The 21,041-nt window shown below is 34.3% G+C and overlaps 1 protein-coding gene and 1 pseudogene across 1 annotated transcript in view; both read right to left on the bottom strand.

Moving 5' to 3' along the window:
• Positions 1-21,041, bottom strand: part of GLRB (glycine receptor beta) — a 100,929-nt gene that overhangs the window by 47,687 nt on the left and 32,201 nt on the right. The window contains exons 3-4 of the mRNA XM_059374674.1: positions 14,705-14,811; positions 12,943-13,010 (exon numbers count right to left, since the gene is read on the bottom strand). Coding sequence (XP_059230657.1) covers positions 12,943-13,010; positions 14,705-14,811 — 175 coding nt within the window. The remainder of the gene's footprint in view (positions 1-12,942; positions 13,011-14,704; positions 14,812-21,041) is intronic.
• LOC132008058 (tigger transposable element-derived protein 1-like) lies at positions 3,496-5,224 on the bottom strand (annotated as a pseudogene).

The following is a 21,041-nucleotide window of genomic DNA, read 5'->3' on the forward strand; positions in this document are numbered from 1 at the left end:
TTTTGTCAGCAATACAAAAGAATCACTAAAAACCAAGAAACATAAAGTAGCAGAAATAATCAAGATCAGTACTAAAAGGAGGCCAGAGCATGAGACAGAGGTTTGGGAGTGGCCAGGAGAAAGACGCTAGTTAAAGTCAAGACCAAGAAGAAATACACAAAATACATCTTAAAATGTAAAAATAAGAATACAAACAACCCCATTAAAAAAAATGGGCCAAAGATCTTAACAGACACTTCACCAAAGAAGATATACTGATGACAAATAAGCCTATCAAAAGACGTTCCACTTCATATGTCGTTAGAGAGATTCAAATTAAATAATTAAAACAATGATACCAATTACACAATGATCAGATAGGGCCAAATCCATCACACTGACAACACCAAATGCAAATGAGGATATGGAGCAAAAGGAACTCTCATTCACTGATGGTGGAAATGAAAATGGCACATCCACTTTCGAAGAGAGTTTGGAAGTTTCTTACAAAACTAAATATATTCTTACAACACTGTACTCCTTGGTTTTTACCCAAAGGAACTAAAATCTTACACAAAAACCTGCACGTCCATTTTTATAGCAGTTGTATTCATAATTGCCTAAATTTGGAAGCAACCAAGATGTCCTTCAGTGGGTGAATGGTTATTTTGTCAGCAATACAAAAGAATCACTAAAAACCAAGAAACATAAAGTAGCAGAAATAATCAAGATCAGTACTAAAAGGAGGCCAGAGCATGAGACAGAGGTTTGGGAGTGGCCAGGAGAAAGACGCTAGTTAAAGTCAAGACCAAGAAGAAATACACAAAATACATCTTAAAATGTAAAAATAAGAATACAAACAACCCCATTAAAAAAAATGGGCCAAAGATCTTAACAGACACTTCACCAAAGAAGATATACTGATGACAAATAAGCCTATCAAAAGACGTTCCACTTCATATGTCGTTAGAGAGATTCAAATTAAATAATTAAAACAATGATACCAATTACACAATGATCAGATAGGGCCAAATCCATCACACTGACAACACCAAATGCAAATGAGGATATGGAGCAAAAGGAACTCTCATTCACTGATGGTGGAAATGAAAATGGCACATCCACTTTCGAAGAGAGTTTGGAAGTTTCTTACAAAACTAAATATATTCTTACAACACTGTACTCCTTGGTTTTTACCCAAAGGAACTAAAATCTTACACAAAAACCTGCACGTCCATTTTTATAGCAGTTGTATTCATAATTGCCTAAATTTGGAAGCAACCAAGATGTCCTTCAGTGGGTGAATGGTTAAACTGTGGTACATGCAGACAAAAGAATATTAGTCAGCAAGAAAAAGAAATGAGCTATCAAGCGATAAAAATATATGCAGGAACCTTAAATACATGCCAGTAAGTAAAAGAAGCCAATCTGAAAAGGCTATATGCTATATGATTCCAATTACATGACATTCTGGAAAAGGCAAAACTTGGATACAGTAAAAATCAATCAATCAATCAATCAATCAGTGGTTGCCAAGGATTACAGGGGAAGGAGAGATGAACAGGCAGAACACAGAGGACTTTTAGGGTACTGAAATTCTTCTATATGAAATTATAACTGGATACATATGTTCAAACATTTGTCAAAACTCATAAAATGAACAAGAGCAAACCCTAATGTAATCTACAGACTGGTTGATGATGTGCTATTGTAGGTTCACTGATTGCAACAAATACACCCCTTTGGTGCAAAGGTTGATAGTGGGGGAGGTTGTAGGTAGGGGGCGTAGGGAGTATATGAGAACTCTCTGTATTTTCTGCTCCATTTTGCTGTGAAGATAAAACTGCTCTCAAAAAAAAAAAAAAAAAAAAAAAAAGTCCAGTTTTAAAAGTAAGGTACTTGGTACTTCTGATCTGTCAAATAAATAAATAAAAATCTTTAAAAAAAATGATCTTTAAAAGTAAGGTACTTGGTACATAAATACATTTCAAAGATGTCTACTGCATACAACTATGTAATAGCCAAAACCAAACCAAAACAAACAAATAAAAAAACAAACAAACAAAAACCCAGAAACAATCTAAAATCCATCAGAAAGGACAGATTAGTAAAATGTGTTATTTTCATATGAAAGAATTATATTTAACATTAAAAATATGAACATGATTTATATAAAACAATCTGATAGTTCTCTCAAAAACAGAGGGGGTACTGTACATTTCTTTTAAGAAAGTACTCTCATGGAAATCTCTATAGCAAAAGAAGAACCAATAAACATGAAGATACATTCTGCCCCACTACAAAAGAAAAACAATGAAAAACAAGATTTTATTTTTCCCTTTGCCCATGAAGTTAGAAATGATGATGAGTAATCCTACTTATCACTGGTAAGGCATAGAGAGTTGGCACATTCATACACCAACAATAGCAACATAAATGCATAAACTCTCCTGGAGTATAAGCTAACCTGGACAGTTATTAGGCAATATGTATCAAAATGTAAAGAAAAGTAAATACATTTCAACAAAGTAATACATTCTAAGAAAGATATGTACAAAAGTTACAAAGGGTGGATGTAAAATATAGTATAAACAAAATGAAAGGGAATAGACAAGAAGGTAAGAAAAATCAAAATTTGGAAATAAGGAAAAAAGATTATTATTCAACCTTTCAATATCCTGATGAAACAATTCATAACAAGCCCACCTAAGGGTTGTGGGGTTCTCTAGGAAAGTGTATCTTTGTCTGACTTGCCATCTTCTATTAGTTAGGGCCTAAATTCTGCAAAAGCAGATAAGATACAGAAGATTCATGAATTGCAAGTGGTATCTGCCTGGTACAAATGCAAAGGTTCTATGTCAGGGAGAAAAGATATCCCCAAAGATTACACCTTTATTGCCCTGTGAGACATTAACAAGCCTGTGTCTAATTTAGCAATCTAATTTCAGCATTCATTCTTTCACTTCAAGCTCCTGAATTTTCCACTGAAGCAGCTTTAGTATCCCGCTGGGTCCCTCACTAATGAGTTAAATAAATCACTAACATGTCCATACTTCCTCACTAAATGTACATTTTTCACTTTTAAGTAATTATACTTTGTCCTCAAAAATGTAATAGAAATACCATATGATCCAGCAATTCCACTCCTAGGTATAAATCCAAAAGAACTGAAACCAGAGACTCCAACAAATACTTCCACACCATGCTCATTGCAGCATTATTCACAAGAGCCAAAAGGTGGAAACAACCCAAGCATCCATCAAGAGGTAAATGGATAAATGAAATGGGGTATACAGGCATACCTTGGAGAAACTGTGGGTTCAGTTCCAGATCACTGCAATAAAGTGAATATTGCAATGAAGCAAATCAAATGAATTGTTTGATTTTCTAGTGCATATAAAAGTTATATATATTGTACTATATATAATCTATTAATGTGTGATAGCACTATGTCTATAAAATGTACCTGCCTTAATTAAAAAATACTTTATTATTTAAAAAAATACTAACACTCACCTAATCTTTCAATGAGTCATAGTATTTTTTTACTGGTGGAGGGTCTGGCCTCAATGCTGATGGCTGCTGACTGACCAGGCTGGTGGCTGCTGAAGATCAAAGTGGTTGGCAATTTCTTACAAGAAGACAACAGTGAAGTTTGCCACACCCATTGATTCTTCCTTTCAGGAACAATTTCTCTGTAGCATGTGATGCTGTTTGAGAGCATTTTATCCACAGTAAAACTTCTTTCAAAACTGGAGTCTGTCCTCTCAAACCCTGCTGCTGCTTTATCAACCAAGTTTACGTCATGTTCTGAATCCTTTGTTGTCATTTCAACCATCTATACAATGTCTTCATGGAGTGGATTGCATCTCAAGAAAACACTTTCTTTGCTCATTGAAGAGAAACAATTCCTCATCCATTCGCGTTTGATCATGAACTTGCAGCAGTTCAGTCACATCCTCAGGTTCTACAACTAATTCTAGTTCTCTCACTATTTCCACTGTATCTTCAGCAACCTCCTCCACTGCAGTCTTGAACCCCTAAAAATCATCCATGAGGTTTGGAATCAGCTTCCAAACTCCTGTTCATGTTGGTATTTTGACTACTTCCCACAAATTACAAATGTTCTTAATAGTATCTAAAATGCTGTATCCCTTTCAAAAGCTTTCAATTTACGTTGCCCAGATCCATCAGAGGAATAACTATCTATGACAATGATAGCCTTGCAGAATGCTTTTCTTAAATAATAAGACTTGAAGTTCAAAATTACTTCTTAATCTCTGGGCTGCAGAATGGATGCTGTATTAGCAGGTATGGAGACAACATTAATATTGTTGCCCATCTCCATCAAAATGGTTGGATGACCAAAAGTATTGTGAAGAAGCTATACTTTTAAAGGAATCTTTTTTTAGAGCACTAGGTCTCAGCAGTGGGCCTAAAATATTCAGTAAACCATGATGTAAACAGACGGCTGTGATGCCAGCTTTGCTATGCCACTGACAAAGCACAGAATAGATTTAGCATACTTCTTAAGGGCCTGGGGTTTTCAGAATGGTAAATGAACACTGGCTTCCATTTCAAGTTGTCAGCTGCACTAGTCCCCAACAAGAGAGTCAGTCTGTCTTTTGAAGCTTTGAAACCAGGCACTGGCTTCTCCTCTCATGCTATGAAAGTCCTGATGGCTTCTTCTTCCAATAGAAGGCTGTTTTGTGTACGGTGAAAATCCGTTGTTCAGTGTAGCCACCTTCATGAATGCCCTCTGGTGGATCTTCTGGAGAACTTGCTGCAGCTTCTCTATCAGCACGTGCTGCTTCACTTTGCACATCGATGTTATGGAGACAGCTTCTTTCCTTAAGCTTCATGAACCAACCTTTGTTAGCTTGAATCTTTTCTTCTGTAGCTTCCTCACCTCTCTTAGCCTTCATAAAACTGAAAAGACTTAGAGCCTTGCTCTGGATTAGGCTCTGGCTTAAGGGAATGTTGTAGCTGGTCTGAGCTTCTATCCAGACCACTAAACAAGGCTGCTTTGCTTTCTTATCATTCATGTGTTCACTGGCATAGAATTTTTTAATTTTCTTCCAGAACTTTTCCTTTGCATCCACAATGCGGCTGTTTGGTGCAAGAGACCTAGCCTTTGGCCTACCTTGGCTTTTGACATTCCTTCCTCACTAAGCTTGATCATTTCTACCTTTGATTTAAAGTGAGGTAGATGATTCTTCCTTTCACGTGAACACTTAGATGCCATTGTCTTGTTATTAACTGGCCTAATTTTGGTATTATGTATCTCAGGGGAGGGAGGCCCATAGACAGGGAAAGAAACAGGAAATGGCTGGTTGGTAGAGTAGTCAGAACACACACAACATTTATCAATTAAGTTTGCCATCTTATCTGACCTTGGTTCCTGATGCCCTAAAACAATCATAAGACTAACATCAAAGATCACAGATCACAGATCATCATAACAAATATAATATTAATAATAGAGTTTGAAATATTGTGGGAATTACCAAATGTGACAAGGAGACAGCAAGTAAGCAAATGCTATTGGAAAAATGACACAAATAAACTTGCTCATTGCAGGATGCCAAAAATCTACAATCTGTTAAAAAAAAAAAAAAACAGTATCTACAAAGCACAATAAAACAAGGTATGCCTGTATATGCATACACCCTAAGGAATATTATTTGGCTGTAAAAAAAGAATGAAATTCTGATACCTGTTATGATATAAATGAATCTTGAAAACATAACCAAAGGGGGGAAAAAAAAGAAGATGATTAATTAAGAGTTTGTCCATAAGTATTAGTTAGAGTAGGAATACAAAGCAAAAAAAATAGATAAATAAATAACCCTGGGAAGGACATGCATTCAAAGGGCAGGCTAGAAGACTGAGGAAAAAAGAAAACCCTGAAAATGTGATTTCACCAAACCAAATAGCCCAAAGCTTTGAGAAGGTCAACAGCAGCAGGTGTCATACAGTGTCAAGCAGAGTCATACTGAATACTCTCAGCAAATGAGAAAGCCACTGAAAATTTTAGCAAAAGCATTTTTGGTAAAGTGGCATATTAAAAGCAAGATTATGAAGGATTAAGAAGTGAACAAAGGACAAAATTCCTATCTATAATATGGGGATAGTAATAACTTACCCACAAAGATAGGGTTTTTATAGAGATTAAATGAGATAGTATACCATGTATATGAACTGGACTTGGCCATATTAAAAGCTACTCAAGTATACTGCCTTATTAGGATATACCTTTTATGCTGCTGTTATCCTTCTATAATGTTGGTAACACAGTTTAATAAGTTTTTTGTTTTCTTTTTTTTTTTTTTTTTTTTTTGCTTCAAAACAATTCTGCATCTAGTGTAACTCATTTAGTTTGTCCTGTACTGTGTTGATCAACCAATTATTTTTTCATTTGTTTATCTTAAAGATTTTATTATTTATTTGAGAGAAAGATGGAGAAAGAAAGAAAGCATGAGTAGGAAGAGCAGAGGGAGAATCAGGCTCCCTGCTCAACAGGGAGTCCAATGCAGGGCTTGATGCCATGACCCCGAGATCATGACCTGAGCTGAAGGTAGATGCTTAACCAACTGAGGCACCCAGTGCTCCCAACCAACAATTATTCTTAACAGTAATCTACTTCAAAGTCACAAATCTTGACACAGTGCAAAAATCTGCTTCTGAGCATCTCCTGAATTATTCTTCATGCTTTCAACTGCTCCACTGTAAGCTTAACAAACCACATATCTTCAAGTCTCCACTGTAATCCTTTTCTTAATTTTTTAGTAGAACTCCAGAGTTGTATTATAATGAGCATCACCAAAAATCTGGAAATTGCTTATTTCATTGTATCAGTCTTGGCCATTATATCTTATTATTTCCTTATAAAAGTACTTCAAAGATGCTTTTCTATTAGCTGTGTAGTCACATATCATTATGATTCAATCCAAGTTGTAGCAAGTTTATATATCTTTTAAGAGTGTTTTAAAATTTTACAGTTTAAATTAATAGTTTGAGTTTAACATTCATTAAAAGATAAAAGCTCATTAGTTGCTTTGGTTAATGTTTTATGAGCATTTCTAAATAATTACTAGTTATTAGCATTTCAAATGTTCTATATTAAGATAACTATCTTTGAAACCTATTTATTTTCATTTTCAATTAGTCAATCACAGTAATTATAGCTTTATAGTTTATTTTGCAATGAACAAATTCCCATCAGAAACAGACTTCTTTTATCAGTGGGAAATTACTTAATTGTTTTTAAAGAACTTGGTGACAAATACTACTCATTGTTCATTCCAAAGAGCACACTATTAGTCATTATCTGGAAAATGGATGTTCTCCAAAATTTTCAGTTCCAATTAAGACCCAAATTCAACTATTTCTTCAATGCAATAAAACATTTCATAACAAGACATTAAAACTGGTTAAGTTGTATTATTGATATTTTAATATTTAAAAAATGTTTATACTTTCTATTGTTGTTAGGATAGCTATTCTGGTTAGTTATAATTTTTACCTGCCTCTCACACAGGGAATCTCTAACTCATCTGTAGTCTTTACCTTATAATAAAAATGTTAGCATTCAGGCAATGAAGGAGATCAGCTCTCATAGCATCTGGCAGCATTATAATTAAAGTTCTGTCAAAGAGCTGTTATAAGCCTGGTTTGAAAAGATTTAAATTTAGTCATTAGTGAGGTTAGGTATTTCATGTAAGAATTATGAGTTAGCAAAATGCCACTAAAATTTTCTAGTTTATATTTTAGTAATTATTCCAGGTATGTCATTTTATTTAAAAAAATAGTTAAATATTATTTAGTAACACCTTATGAATATTTAAAAATTCTAGACCTATTCCAATATTCCATGTGTATTAGGAGTGCCTGCTAGGTGGTACTGTGGTGCCTCCCTGAACTATGAACTCCGTAAGAGTGGCAGTATGTTGGGCTGAATAGAAAGTACTCAACACGATTCTATTTTATACATATTACTGTCACATTTTGACAGGTTAGGATATTTGTCTAGTATTATTAATACCATTAATTTAATTTTTCCTATATCAGTTGATAACAATGACTAATTACTGGAAGAAGAAAGTAAAACTTGAGCATTTCTCATCCTTCCTTATTGCCTAATATAATGTTTAATCACCAATACTTCTAAATAATACAGCTAGGAGAAAAAAGGGAAGAGAAAAGTATCCACAACAAATCATGTTATTCTTCATTTTAAGGCAGATACTAAAAAAGTAACTTTGACAAAAAAAGAGAATGAAATACATTTTTAACAACTAAAAATATATTCTCTTTCAAATTATGTCCTTATTACAATTAACAAGTGAGAGTATTTAGTAATCACTGAATTCAAAACCATTGATTATTTTCCCATATACATATATGAAAAAGTTATATACATAATCAGATATCTCTAGTAGCATATAGGATGAAGTTATATGCAATTAGATAATCTTCCAATAGAATTTGGGAGGAAAAAAATGCATCAACAAAGTGTTCATCAGCACATGTATGAGTTTCCCATTGCTGCTGTAACAAAATTATCAAAATTTAGTGATTTAAAACATCATAAATTATTACTTACAGTTCTGGAATTCGAAACATCAAAATTATTTTCATGGGACTAAAGTCACAGTATCTGTAAGGCTGACTCCTTCTTGAGGAGCTGAAGAGAGACTCCACTTTTCTGCATTTTCAGTGTCTAGAGGCCGCCTGTATTCCTTGACTGATACATCACTTCCTTGCGTCACTCCACGTTCACACTGTCTTGATCACATCTACCACTATTGACTCTGATCTTCCTGCCTCCTGCTTAGAAGGACCCTGTGATGATAGTGGACCCACTTGGATAACCAGAATAATCTCCCCAACTCAAGATCCTTACTTTATTTATAAACACACAGTCTCTTTTATCATGTAAAATACCTTATTCACAGGTTCTGAGATTAGGACATGGACGGTTTGAAGGAACATTATTTAGACTACCACAGGGGACAGACCTGAATATTGATCATATGAGAAAAAATAAATATAAAAACCTTTTGAAACTTTGTGTATCTAAGATGCAAAATAGAGAAAAATGGGGAAAATATGTCTAATATTATTCTACAGTGAAATAATGCTAGAAAGTTAATAATAAAAGCAACAAGATAAAAAGAATAGTAAGCTAAGACAAGTTTTAAGGAAAGAAACGTAAGTTTATATAAAGGGAAATACATAAAATTGTTTCTAAAACAACAAAGATAAATAATTGCCAAGAACCATAATTCAGCTCTTTTAACAGTTCCAAAATGTGACTTCTTTTTTTTTTTTTTTTTCCTGACAGGCACACTGGGTTGCTCAAAAAGAGTTGACGTCTACTGAGACACATTATAAGTCATGCAGCAGAAAGGCTTTGAAAGTCTGATGGGATCATGAATTGCAGAGTAATCATAATTCAGTATAATCATGAAGCATCCTCAACCAAAGAAAGAACATGGGTTATACAAACAGGCTCCTATTTCCATGAAATAGCTCTTATGTGTTCCTGATGAAGTCTATGCATTGATTATTATAATAAAACATACTACCTAATTTTTCCTCACAAGTGCAATAGTTCACATTTTCATTTATGAAAATCCCAGTGATTTAAGCCAAAGATAAAAACCAAATGGAAAAATCAACATGTATTACAATCATTAACCACAGAGCAGATGCCACTGACCTCTAAAAAACCATTCTTCTCAGTGTTCTGAATACTCATTTCAGTTGCCACAGGCAGTAGCATGCAAACTGATAAAATTAGAACTTGAAATAGAATGATTATACTTATTAGATAATTTTGGTGATGTTACTATTAATGTCAGTAAATACCATGCATAGTATTTATAATGATACCTTACAAAAATATAAGTTAGTGGAATGTAAATAAACACAGATATGAGAAAAAGGAATTATAATGCTTATAAAATGAGATAATAAAACAAGCTGAAGGGGCCTATAACCATGGAAGTATAGAAGATCTTAAGGAATACTAATAAGGCTATAATTTCTCCTTCACTACACAATTATTGCTTCTGAATAAGTGTGAGATTACTTTTAATTTAGTCGCCAATAGTTAGCATCTGAATTAAGAAAAAGAAAAATTAGCACAAAGAAATGGTTTCCAAATGGAATTGGTTCAAATTTCCTAACAACAATGTGAATGCCTATAAACCTGATTGCTTCTTTGATAATCAGTGTTATCTGTTGGAAAAATGGAATGGTCACCCTCCCCTTTCAGAAGCTGCCCTACATCTGTCCACCACCTGACTTGCAGCTACTGAAGTCACAGTCACCCCCAAGTTCTGTGTTCTGCATTATGCCTTCTGGAATAAGCAACTTCCAGTTGAGATAGAAAGGTCTGAATGGGAGAGAAAAGTTTGGGGCAGTATCAAAGCTTCCCAGATTTTATGAGTTCCTTTATTTTAGCAGAACTTTGTAAGGGAAATTTCTAGTGGGCTACTAATAAACAAAATCCCAACTGTATAATGGTGCTACTAACGAACTTATAAATGATTCATTTTCTTTAGCATTTTCTTTCGATTGAAATTCTATTGTGAAATACGAAGTGAATTTGAGAATGCATAACAACCCAAGAATCACCATCACTGAAAGCTACTGCTTCTTTATTTTTGTAATTTACACAACAGATTCAAGCACAAGCCAGTCTAATATTGCAACTTACACACTGGTCACCATATTGTTTCCCTGAACATATATCCTTTATTTACACAAATCTAATACCCTCTGTTTTCCCAACCTCTTGTTTTGGGGAACTTTTTTGTTTGGTTTGTTTTTAAGAAATATGCTCTTGGGCTATTAGCAAAATAAATAAATAAGAAAGAGAGAGAGAGAGAAAAATAAAGCTATCAGATTTAAGTAACAAGTGATAGAGATGAAAGACCTGGATTGAAAAGAAGGCACAAAGTGAGTCAGAGCAGCCAGAAAAGAAGAATTAGAATAAATGGAAATCAGGGTTAAAAAGCAGGGACAAAGACTCTAATGAGAATAGGCTGAATCTGGTCCCAGCAATAAGTACCCTGGGCTAGCTACTATATTGAATCCCTGGAGGAGGACAATATGAGAATATGTTATAAATATGTAATATTTTATTATAATCCTCAAATAATCTGTAGGAAAGTTCCTCTCCTTTTTCTAGCATACCTTTCCCCCAGTGTTTTCAGCCAGATATCAAGTAACTACAGACGGGGCCTGGAGAAGTTGAAGTGTCTAACATTTGGAAGGCATTCAATGATACCTGAAGTAGAGATACATTAATGATATCTACTGAGCTGGACACATGTGTGGCTTTTATGCAAATGAGAAAAAATATCCTTGCATTAACTGTCCCAAAATGCAAGACAGAGCAGGAGTGTTTCCAACAGGCCAAAACATCTTTCAGAGATGATTTAGTATTAGTTTAGTGATGCCAAGAAATACAAGAGGGCACAGAGAAGAGTATCCAGACAAAATGGATTCCTTTAAAGTTTCACCTTGAAAAAAGGACATCTCTTATTCTTACAAAGTGAAGTGCTTAGCTAGACTAACCACATTTTCGGTAAACAAATGCTACACTTGTCTCCTGAGTGCTATACGGCACTCACTCTATCTTATTCTGTAGCTGTCTTCTGGTGATCTGTACTCTATTTCTGTCATTTAGGTAAACTAAAAAGTCACCGGAAATAAATGAATTTGATTCCAAAATCTACTTTTGAATAATTCTCTAAGAAAATAACCAATTATTCAGGGGCTAAATACATGCTTCTACAAAAACATAAATAACATTCTTATTTCAATTAGATACAAAAATGGGTGTCATAAATTAAATGCAATAAATAGTTGCTTTGATAACACATTAAGCTGCCATGAGGAATAAAGGAATAAATATTTTAAATCATTCTTTCTCTAGCCTGGGAGAGTCCCCTGAAAAATTGTACTGTGCCCTATCCATTACTGGCCTTTCGATCCACAGTGTATATTACTAATAAAATATAAGGATCTCAAAAAAATACAAAAACTTGGGCCTTCTTTCTCCCACTTGAAGTATCATTTCAGCACGTCGTTTTTCAAAAAGGCAGAAAACCTAATATTCTAAAACATCAAAGAGCAAGTGGACTTTATTGAATGCCTTTTAAGAAGCAGGAGTAATTATATCACACATCATTCAGAAAATCTGCTAATGTAATCTACTAATTAGTAACCTACTAACAAAACTACTACTTTATAGAAGCCTTTGTCCCTGCAGTCCAACTCGTCATGGATAGCAGCCACGCCTTCAAACCCTTCTTGTCCATTCCTTTCAAGACAGAAGCCTGACCGTCACCTCTTTCTTGCTCCTCTTTTGCCCTTCCTTGATCTTTCCTCTTATTATATAATTTTTTCACGGAGCTCTGCTGCCTTATCTTATAAAAATTAATTTTCCTCTTTGCTTTTTACAATTCTCTGATCCAAGCACCACAATATTAGCACTACAGAGGAAACAAAGATTCTCCTCAGGAAACTAGGAGAAAAATAAACGATTACAAAACTTAAAATAAATTTAAGAAAAGAAAGAAAAATAAACTGTGAACACTTAAGTATTTTTTAATGTTCATACATACATGTATACTAGGAAATAAACATTGCTCCAGAATATTCATAAATGCTTTTCCCAGGTGGTATCCAATTAGTAGCTCAGAGTGAGTAAATTAATTCTTTCAAGTCTGTAAGTTTTAATTAGCATTAAGGCCACATTTGAATTGCAAAATTATATAGGCACTGAAATCACTGATGTAACACACCTTGGAATTTGGATATTTCATACTAGAAGAAAGCATGCATTTTCCCATAGAGTTACTCCTTATTTTCAGTTTTACTATATCTTTCACTATCTTCTAGTTAAAATTTTGATAATTAAAAATATTAAATTGCCTGTAATCTTACCATTGTTGTCTCTTGAATAGATCCAAAACTGTTGATAAAAATGTTGACTACTACATCAACAGGAATGCCTACAAATAAAATTTAAGAACATACTCAGTAACTGTAAGAATTTGGTTAGATTATCATATTTTTATGGTTTATGTACTTGATTTTATATTTTTTTCAATCCACTTGAGATACAAAACTTTAAAACTATGGTCTTAGTATTCCATGTTCACAATTGCTATTACTTTTTTTCTAAGGCATAATAATAAAAATTTAAAAATAAGTTAAGTTGTATTAACTCATGTTATTATTCAGAAATATTTATTTCTTAAATTGTTAAGACTGAGTAAATACGTTAACTTTTAAAGAAGTTTTTAATTGAGCTAATGCACTTACCTTAAGAAACCGTAAAACATTCTTTAAAAAAACATTTTTTAATGTTTTAGTTTTTTGCATTTTTATAATCATTTCAAGTCTTACTTTCATTAGTAAAGCAGTGTTCAATACCTATTACCTATAATGACTGTATTTTGATTTTTAATTCATAAATATACAAAGTTAATCAGACATATAACAGAATCATTATAAAGATTTTTGCCTGACCTGTTGGAAAATAATTTGAAAGTTCATGGAGTGAGAATTAAGGTATAATGTTGCAAATTTCTTGCTTGCTTGCTTTTTTGTTTTTTTTTTTTCTTTTTTCTTTTTATTCATTGTGGGCTGCTGGTTGGGTTAACAAAGGGAAAAATGTGAATTTAGCCTTTTAGCCACATAACCACTGACTGATGGAAAACAGGTGGTGAATCAATATATGGTAGACATGTGACAACCCAGACCAAGGCTGTTGTTGAAAGTAACTGAATAGGTTCTGGTAATGAACAAAAAACCCTGTTTTTACAACATAGTTGTATAACTTCAGTTGACTAGAAACAGCTGCAGACTTTTTTTTTTTTCTGTAAAGGAAGAAGAAAAAAATATCAAGCCTTATAATGTTAATCTGATCTACATTAATACCTGTCCTTAGCCAGCAATAAGGATTATAGTTTTCCAGAGGATATTTTTTTCAGATAGCTTTTCCCAGCTCGTCAAGAGGACAAAAAAAGAAAATAAGAAAAGAAAGAAAGAAAGTTTGCACAACTATACAATCTTCTCGTGACTTTGCAAGTATGGTTTTAGTTCTTGAAAGGTGTGATAAATAGTAATATTCTGTTGGAGTAGAAACAATCTGTTGTAGAAAACACAGTTGCTTTTATTCACAAAGTTAGCATGTTTTTAAAAACCATATGGCCATCTTTTTTTTTTTTCAGCAAAAGAGTAGAGGGATATTTTTATCAATGTGAAATGCTAGCAAAAATTTTAAAGGAATCTAAAAACGTATCAGAACTATTGTCTATTCCTAACAAGTGTAGGCTATTCTACAAATTATAACTTTGGTGTCTGTGAATGAAAGGAAGATCTGTGTCCAGAGCTTGAAATTTAAATCACTAAGCTTTGGAATACTAAGTGCTTAGCAAATCCATGATGGAGGTTAGTCTAATCCACAATATACTTATTTTGTTCTTTTAACTGGGAACCATATGAAACAACAGAACTAGTATTCTGCTTGTCTTTGAATATTTTTGTCACTAAATTGCTCGAAACCTACGCAACATCACAGGACAGTAACACGCCAATTTGAAACCTTATTGTTTTGAATATCACAACTGAATGATTAAACACATAAAATTAACTTTTAAACTGCACAGATTGAAGGTTTTGGAGGGGGTAAGAAACAAACCTTTAAAATTTGGTCTTATCCTGGGATCATAACTGACCAATAGCCTATTCAAGATATTGCTAGTGGAGTTGGCAGGTACTCGGGCAAGGTCCTCGGCTGACTGCTGGCTATAGGAGAAGAAAACAAAACAAAACTCTGGTAAGCATTTAGACATAGCTGGCAATAGAAATGTGTAATTCTCCATGGAGAAGAGATGCTTTTTGAGACACATTCATCACTACAGCATGGCTTTTCCAAATAGAAGTAAATAAAAATAGTAGGCATTGTCAAATGCCCAAAAGATAGTTGTCATGAGAAATAAAAGATGAAGAAAGTATTTTAGCACTTAATTTTCTAAATTCATGCAACACTGCCCCAAGTACTCAATGTTGTTTTCTTTTAAATAAAATTAAGTAGATATATTACTAGTTCAGAAGCAATCTGCAATCAAAATCTAGAGATGCACAAAGGGAGTACAGACAATGAGATAAAAGGGAAAAAGAAAAGAGCAAAAAATAGTTTAATAATGTATATTAACCTTCTGCCTAAACAAAGGAGTATTTACATACCCTAAGAGGATATGGCCAGAGAGACAGTCTAACAATTCAGAAAACTATCACGCTGACATTTATAAAATGGTATTCCCCAAGAAATCACCGATGAACGTCCTCACTGAGTTCAATATGTTGGGGAGAATGGTGGGGGATGCGGGGAGTGGTATAAGAAGTTTCTCTATTACCAGATCAATTAAACAAGGAAAATACTGAGCTACAAGTTACAGCTATCTCTTTTCTATGTATGTTTGCTTGTTAGCTATCAAAATGAGAAAAACCTGGCACATTTTTCTCTTTTAATTAACCTTGAACAATGAATTTTGACCAAATTGGTATCAATTGAAAGCACTATAAAACACAAACAGGGGCACCTGGGTCGCTCAGTGGGTTAAAGCCTCTGCCTTCGGCTCAGGTCATGATTCCAGGGTCCTGGGATCAAGCCCCATATCAGGCTCTCTGCTCAGCAGGGAGCCTGCCTCGTCCTCTCTCTCTGCCTGACTCTCTGCCGACTTGTGATCTCCGTCTGCCAAATAAATAAATAAAATCTTAAAAAAAAAACCCACACAAACAAAAAATCCACTTTCTTGGAATCCAATGAAAAATGCTTTGGTGTTGCTATAAACATTGGGGTACAGATATCATGGAGGACAAGGGGTGTTAGAGAGAAGAAGGGAGTTGGGGTAAATTGGAAGGGGAGGTGAATCATGAGAGACCATGGACTCTGAAAAACAATCTGAGGGGTTTGAAGTGGCGGGGGGGTGGGAGGTTGGGGTACCAGGTGGTGGGTATTATAGAGGGCACAGATTGCATGGAGCACTGGGTGTGGTGAAAAAATAATGAATACTGTTTTTCTGAAAATAAATTAATTAATTAAAAAAATGCTTTGTTGTTTACTATTTGTTGGTTTGTTTAACATAAAGTAAAACAATACATATTTTTACACATAAAGTCTTATATTATCATTGTCTCAATACAAAAAAGGAAAAAAATCCATGACAATCACAAGGAAGTTTAAAATTATACTTGGAGTATCTGCCCCTATCTAGTGTATTCTGTATTGATAGGGTGAAAGTTTCGATTTTGAAAAATGATATTAATTTATACAAAGCAAACTTAGAAGGAAGGGGCATGGTGTTGTTTTGAAATCCAGCCTCTCATGTATCAGGCACTTCTGTTCTGAGTTAATTACATACAGTCGGCTGATAAGATGTAACCCCTAGAGGTGGGATGGGATGGATAATAAGTTTATAAAACTCAGAAAACACTACAAACTGATACAGACAATCTCTTCAAGTAGATATCAGAGTCCAAAATATTAAAGAAAAACATGCTAATCAGTTAGTTAAACCACCTAAAGGTTCAGGAGATGATGTAGATTTTTTAAATTGCTTCCCGTGGCCTTATCAGTGCCAATACTGTGGCTGCAGGGACTTGGGGGTTAGTAATGAGATTTCCCATTTCATTGCAGGTGAAATTGTAACCTCCCTAGAACCAAGTGTCACCCCTTATCAAAAGATTGAAAACTCTGAAGAGAGTGAAGGTATGTAGGAAAATTGGATATTTGGATGCAAATTAGTGTTCAAACCCATCTACAAGGTTTCCATTCAGGGGAGGAAAACAGAACTGATTGATTACAAAATATACTTGTATTGGATTAATTAAGGACTTCATTATTGTGTCTCTTGACGTAAAATCCTTTACAAGTACATCCCTTTTAACCAATGAAATGACCAGACAACATTAAAAAAATTAACACTAATTTTAATAATGAGAACTTTCCAGCCTGATTTTTTTCTTCCAGCTGTGGAAGATGTCTCTTTGGCATATGGATTATTTGAGCTAAAGTCCTTGAAAAAGAGCAAATGCAGGGGAGGCTTTCTCTGAACTCCTATCTGCCTACAGACAGATTCCCCCTAAAGAATTTACCGTCATAAATCCCCTCCGTTGGAGTTTCATCAACTAAATAAGATTGACTCTTATCACAGGACAGGACACAGAAACAAACTTTGTCATATTCGATCATACCTCCCAACTGTTCTTCTAAAGGCTCGTTCATCTTTCCTAAAAATCTGATATTTTCCCCTAAGAGGAACATATCCTCCTCCCCTTTCTCTATGAAGGCATAATATAAGCTCTCAAATCTCACCACTCTGGGTATTCACTATTTTTTTTTTTTAGCTCTGATGCCCCCATGAATGTGATATTAAAGATTAATAATTTGTATACCTTTTCTCCTGTTAATATGCCTGTGGTCATTTATTTCATAGACCTAGCTATTGAGGATAGAGGGAAAAAAATCTTTCCTCCCTTACCACTATAAGTTGTATCAATCAAACTTACTTTCTGGTCCTTGGAACTCACTGCCAAATTTTGTCCTTCTTCCCTTCCTGGAATATTGTAACTTCCACTTCTCATTGTACTACTCTAACCCCAACCTGTCCTTTAAGACTGCTCTCCTAAAATCTTGTTTCAATCATCCCATCTTACTCTAACAAACACAAACATAAACAGACTGTTTGGCAATTATATTATAGCTTTTTTTTTCATATCTGTGTATTTATTACCAACTAGACTGAATCCAGACAGTATGATTCTTGAGGGAATCATGGCTTCTATATTTTTGTAATTCCATATACTTTCTGTATAATATGAAATACACACTCTCTCAAGCACTTTCCATCTGCAAGCTCTTTTTTTTTTTTTTTTAAAGATTTATCTATTTGAGAGAGAGAGAGCGAGCAGGGGTGGGGAGTTGCACAGGGAGAGGGAGAGAGCATCTCAAGCAGGCTCCATCCTCAACACTAAGCCCAAGAGCAGGGCTCTAACTCACCACCCTGAAATCTAGACCTGAGTCAAAAATCAAAAGTCAAATGCTCAGCCCACTGAGCCACCCAGGCATCTCCTATTTGCCAGACCTCTAAGCTGACTGCAGCCTCAGGAAGCCTGCGTGCACTAAAGCAAGGGCATTTCCACACATCACATGCAGGTAAAGAGCATTTCCTCCTGAGGTGTCTTCTCAGAATCAGGGTTACTTTTGTTCTTTTGTTTTCTTCAGAAGTTTTCCAGCATTGGCCATTGCTGAACCAATCACTGTCAAGGAGAAAAAAACGACCATGATTGGCTCAGAGCAATAGTCCAGAATGAAACACTGAGAAATCAACTATCATGTCTATTATATTCTTTGATTTGATAATCACAAACATTCCCTTGAGAAACAGGAGAGATAATTAACCACCCAGAGAGCTGTTCTTCAGTGAAGGAGAAAAACCCTGACCAGTAAAAGAGTACACACTAGGTTGAGTTAATGGAGCAACAGAGGATGTACCCACAGGAACTAAGACAGCAAGGCTAAGAAGATATCCTAAGGTGGGAGAGTTATGAAATCTGGTAATCCTGATTCCTACTTGTCATTTCACAATAAACCTGCCAAAATGGGAGTGAAATAGTATTCATCTTATCACCATCCACCCATATATTTCTTTAGGATATATTATATAAATGTGTATGTATAGATGTGTGTGTGTGTGTGTGTGTGTGTGTGTGTGTGTGTGTGTGTGAGAGAGAGAGAGATAAATTCTTAGTTTCTATTAGCCTTACTTATCATTAGTCCTGGAAAATCTGAATCTGCTCTTTCTATAATTTATCAGAGTCACTCTTCCATCCAGACATCCCCAAATGTTTTTCTTTCTTTCCACAGCTAAAAACAAACAAAAACAAAAAACAAAAACAACAAAAATTCTTGTTTATTAACAACAATAAAAAAATCAATGTCAGCTAAGAAAAATCTCTTCAAATTAATAAAAAAGGAATATATCAAATACATTATAGCTCCTTTCTTTTATTCTTATTTGTATAAATATATATTCTCATGTCTGTTGTAGTTAATCTTATATGAATATTCAGTTGATAGGTCACCTTTCCTTATACTAGAAATTCAAAGATATTTTAAAATTTAAGTGAATCCCATGTAGTTCATATTCACACGCATGAATTCAGGGGTTTTTCCTACCTGAAAACAATAGAAATCTTTTGTTTAGCTCACTCAATACTAAAACAACATTAAAGTCATCTCTACATGTTAAGATACATTTTAAGAGTCTAGAAGCTACAGCACTTTCTGCCAAAGAGCTGAAATAATCTGCAATTTTTCTCTGCACTTTAGTATATAAACCCTGTAATACGGGAAAGTGACTACTACTATTTACACAAAACAAGCAAGAATAAGAAGAGTTAAATGCATTTAAATAGGTCACACACTACATGTTTCATTGTTAGTCATTATATTCTGCAACTCAGTCCAATATTTTATCCATTTTGACTATGCCATTTTGTTTTATTTTAAGAAATCTATCAATAATTCTGTTATTATGACAAAACAGTATTTATTCCACAGAAATATGATATTAATTTAAGAAAATAACTTACTTTACTCAAGCAAAGTGATCAAATGACTAGAGAAAATAATGTTTTATATCAAAAGCCTTTTTACAACCAGTCTTCTTTTGTTCACTTGCCTAAACTTGAACCAATGTCATTACTAATATGTGAAGTTATGCAAGGAATGTATCAGGCTGTATAGTTGGATGATGTAATGTTTTCCAGAACTAAAGGACAAATCCAGAAATTTCTTTCCAAAGGGGAAACTCAGTTTTCCATCAACTGTAGCACACTCTTATTTTTACATGACCCTTTAGTGACCATACTACATAATTCAATATCAAAACTGGTGTGTATGAGCATATTAACTGAATATCTTCCCTCCAGTTAAGAGTCTGAGTCCAAAGGGATGCTTATGTTTTTACAGAGTTATAACTGTAACAACAATGGTCAAAGTTCTTTTTGGACCTGAAAGCAGTCTGGCATATGCTGGAGGAGGAATCTGGATGTGGGAGCTATAAAGCTTCCAGCTGGACATGAACTGAGGCAAGCACAAAGCAGTTAGGAAAAAGCAAGGTATGTAAAATGTGTATGGTGTGTTATTTCTCCTCTTTACACTGGAGCAGTGATTCTTTACCTCTTTTTAGGTTATGGACAACACTAAAAATCTGGCAAAATATATGTTCTTCCCTGAAAAATTCACACAAAATTTACAATGCTGAGGGATCCTGGGCCTGAACACTTAAGTTGTAGAAACTTTCTTTTGTGGAAACAAATGCTGGTATCCTCATCTAAAATGAGAGGAAAAGAAAAACATTAAAAAAAAAAAAAGAAGAAATAAAGAAAAGATCAGATCTCATAACAACTGAAAGTAAACTCAAAAAAAAAGAAAGAAAGAAAAGATAATCAGAGTGTGTCAAAGGGACACAGAATCCAATGAAAAGATTTCCCAAATGTTCAAATCTAAATGATGTGAGCAATTAAATAAAGTCATATCGGGTTATATTCCAAAATATAAAGTAAAAATCCATGAGTCCATATGGATACAAATAAATGATTCAATAAATAAATGAAGGAGGATAGTCAATCTTCCCAAGCAGAATTCCAAATAACTGGAATTTCAAGTATACCCTCTATTCTCAACTGGTGGGGCATAACTCCTGAGCATATGCTGTGCATAGTGACTTTCTTTCAAAGAACATAAAATGGGAAGGGGAAAGAAGTGACTTTACAGCAAAGCAACCTGACACATACTACCTTAGCCAGATGATCAAGGTTAACCTCAATAGTGTTGAGTCATGTTGATTTTACGTACCATTAATAAAATGTGATCAGAATGGCATTGTATCCTGTGACCGTCCTCCTAAAACTATACACCTCGAGTCTAATCCTGAGAAAAACATAGACCAATCCCAGTAGAGTGGCAT

The sequence above is a fragment of the Mustela nigripes genome, chromosome 1 (assembly GCF_022355385.1).
Source record: "Mustela nigripes isolate SB6536 chromosome 1, MUSNIG.SB6536, whole genome shotgun sequence".
NCBI lineage: Eukaryota > Metazoa > Chordata > Mammalia > Carnivora > Mustelidae > Mustela > Mustela nigripes.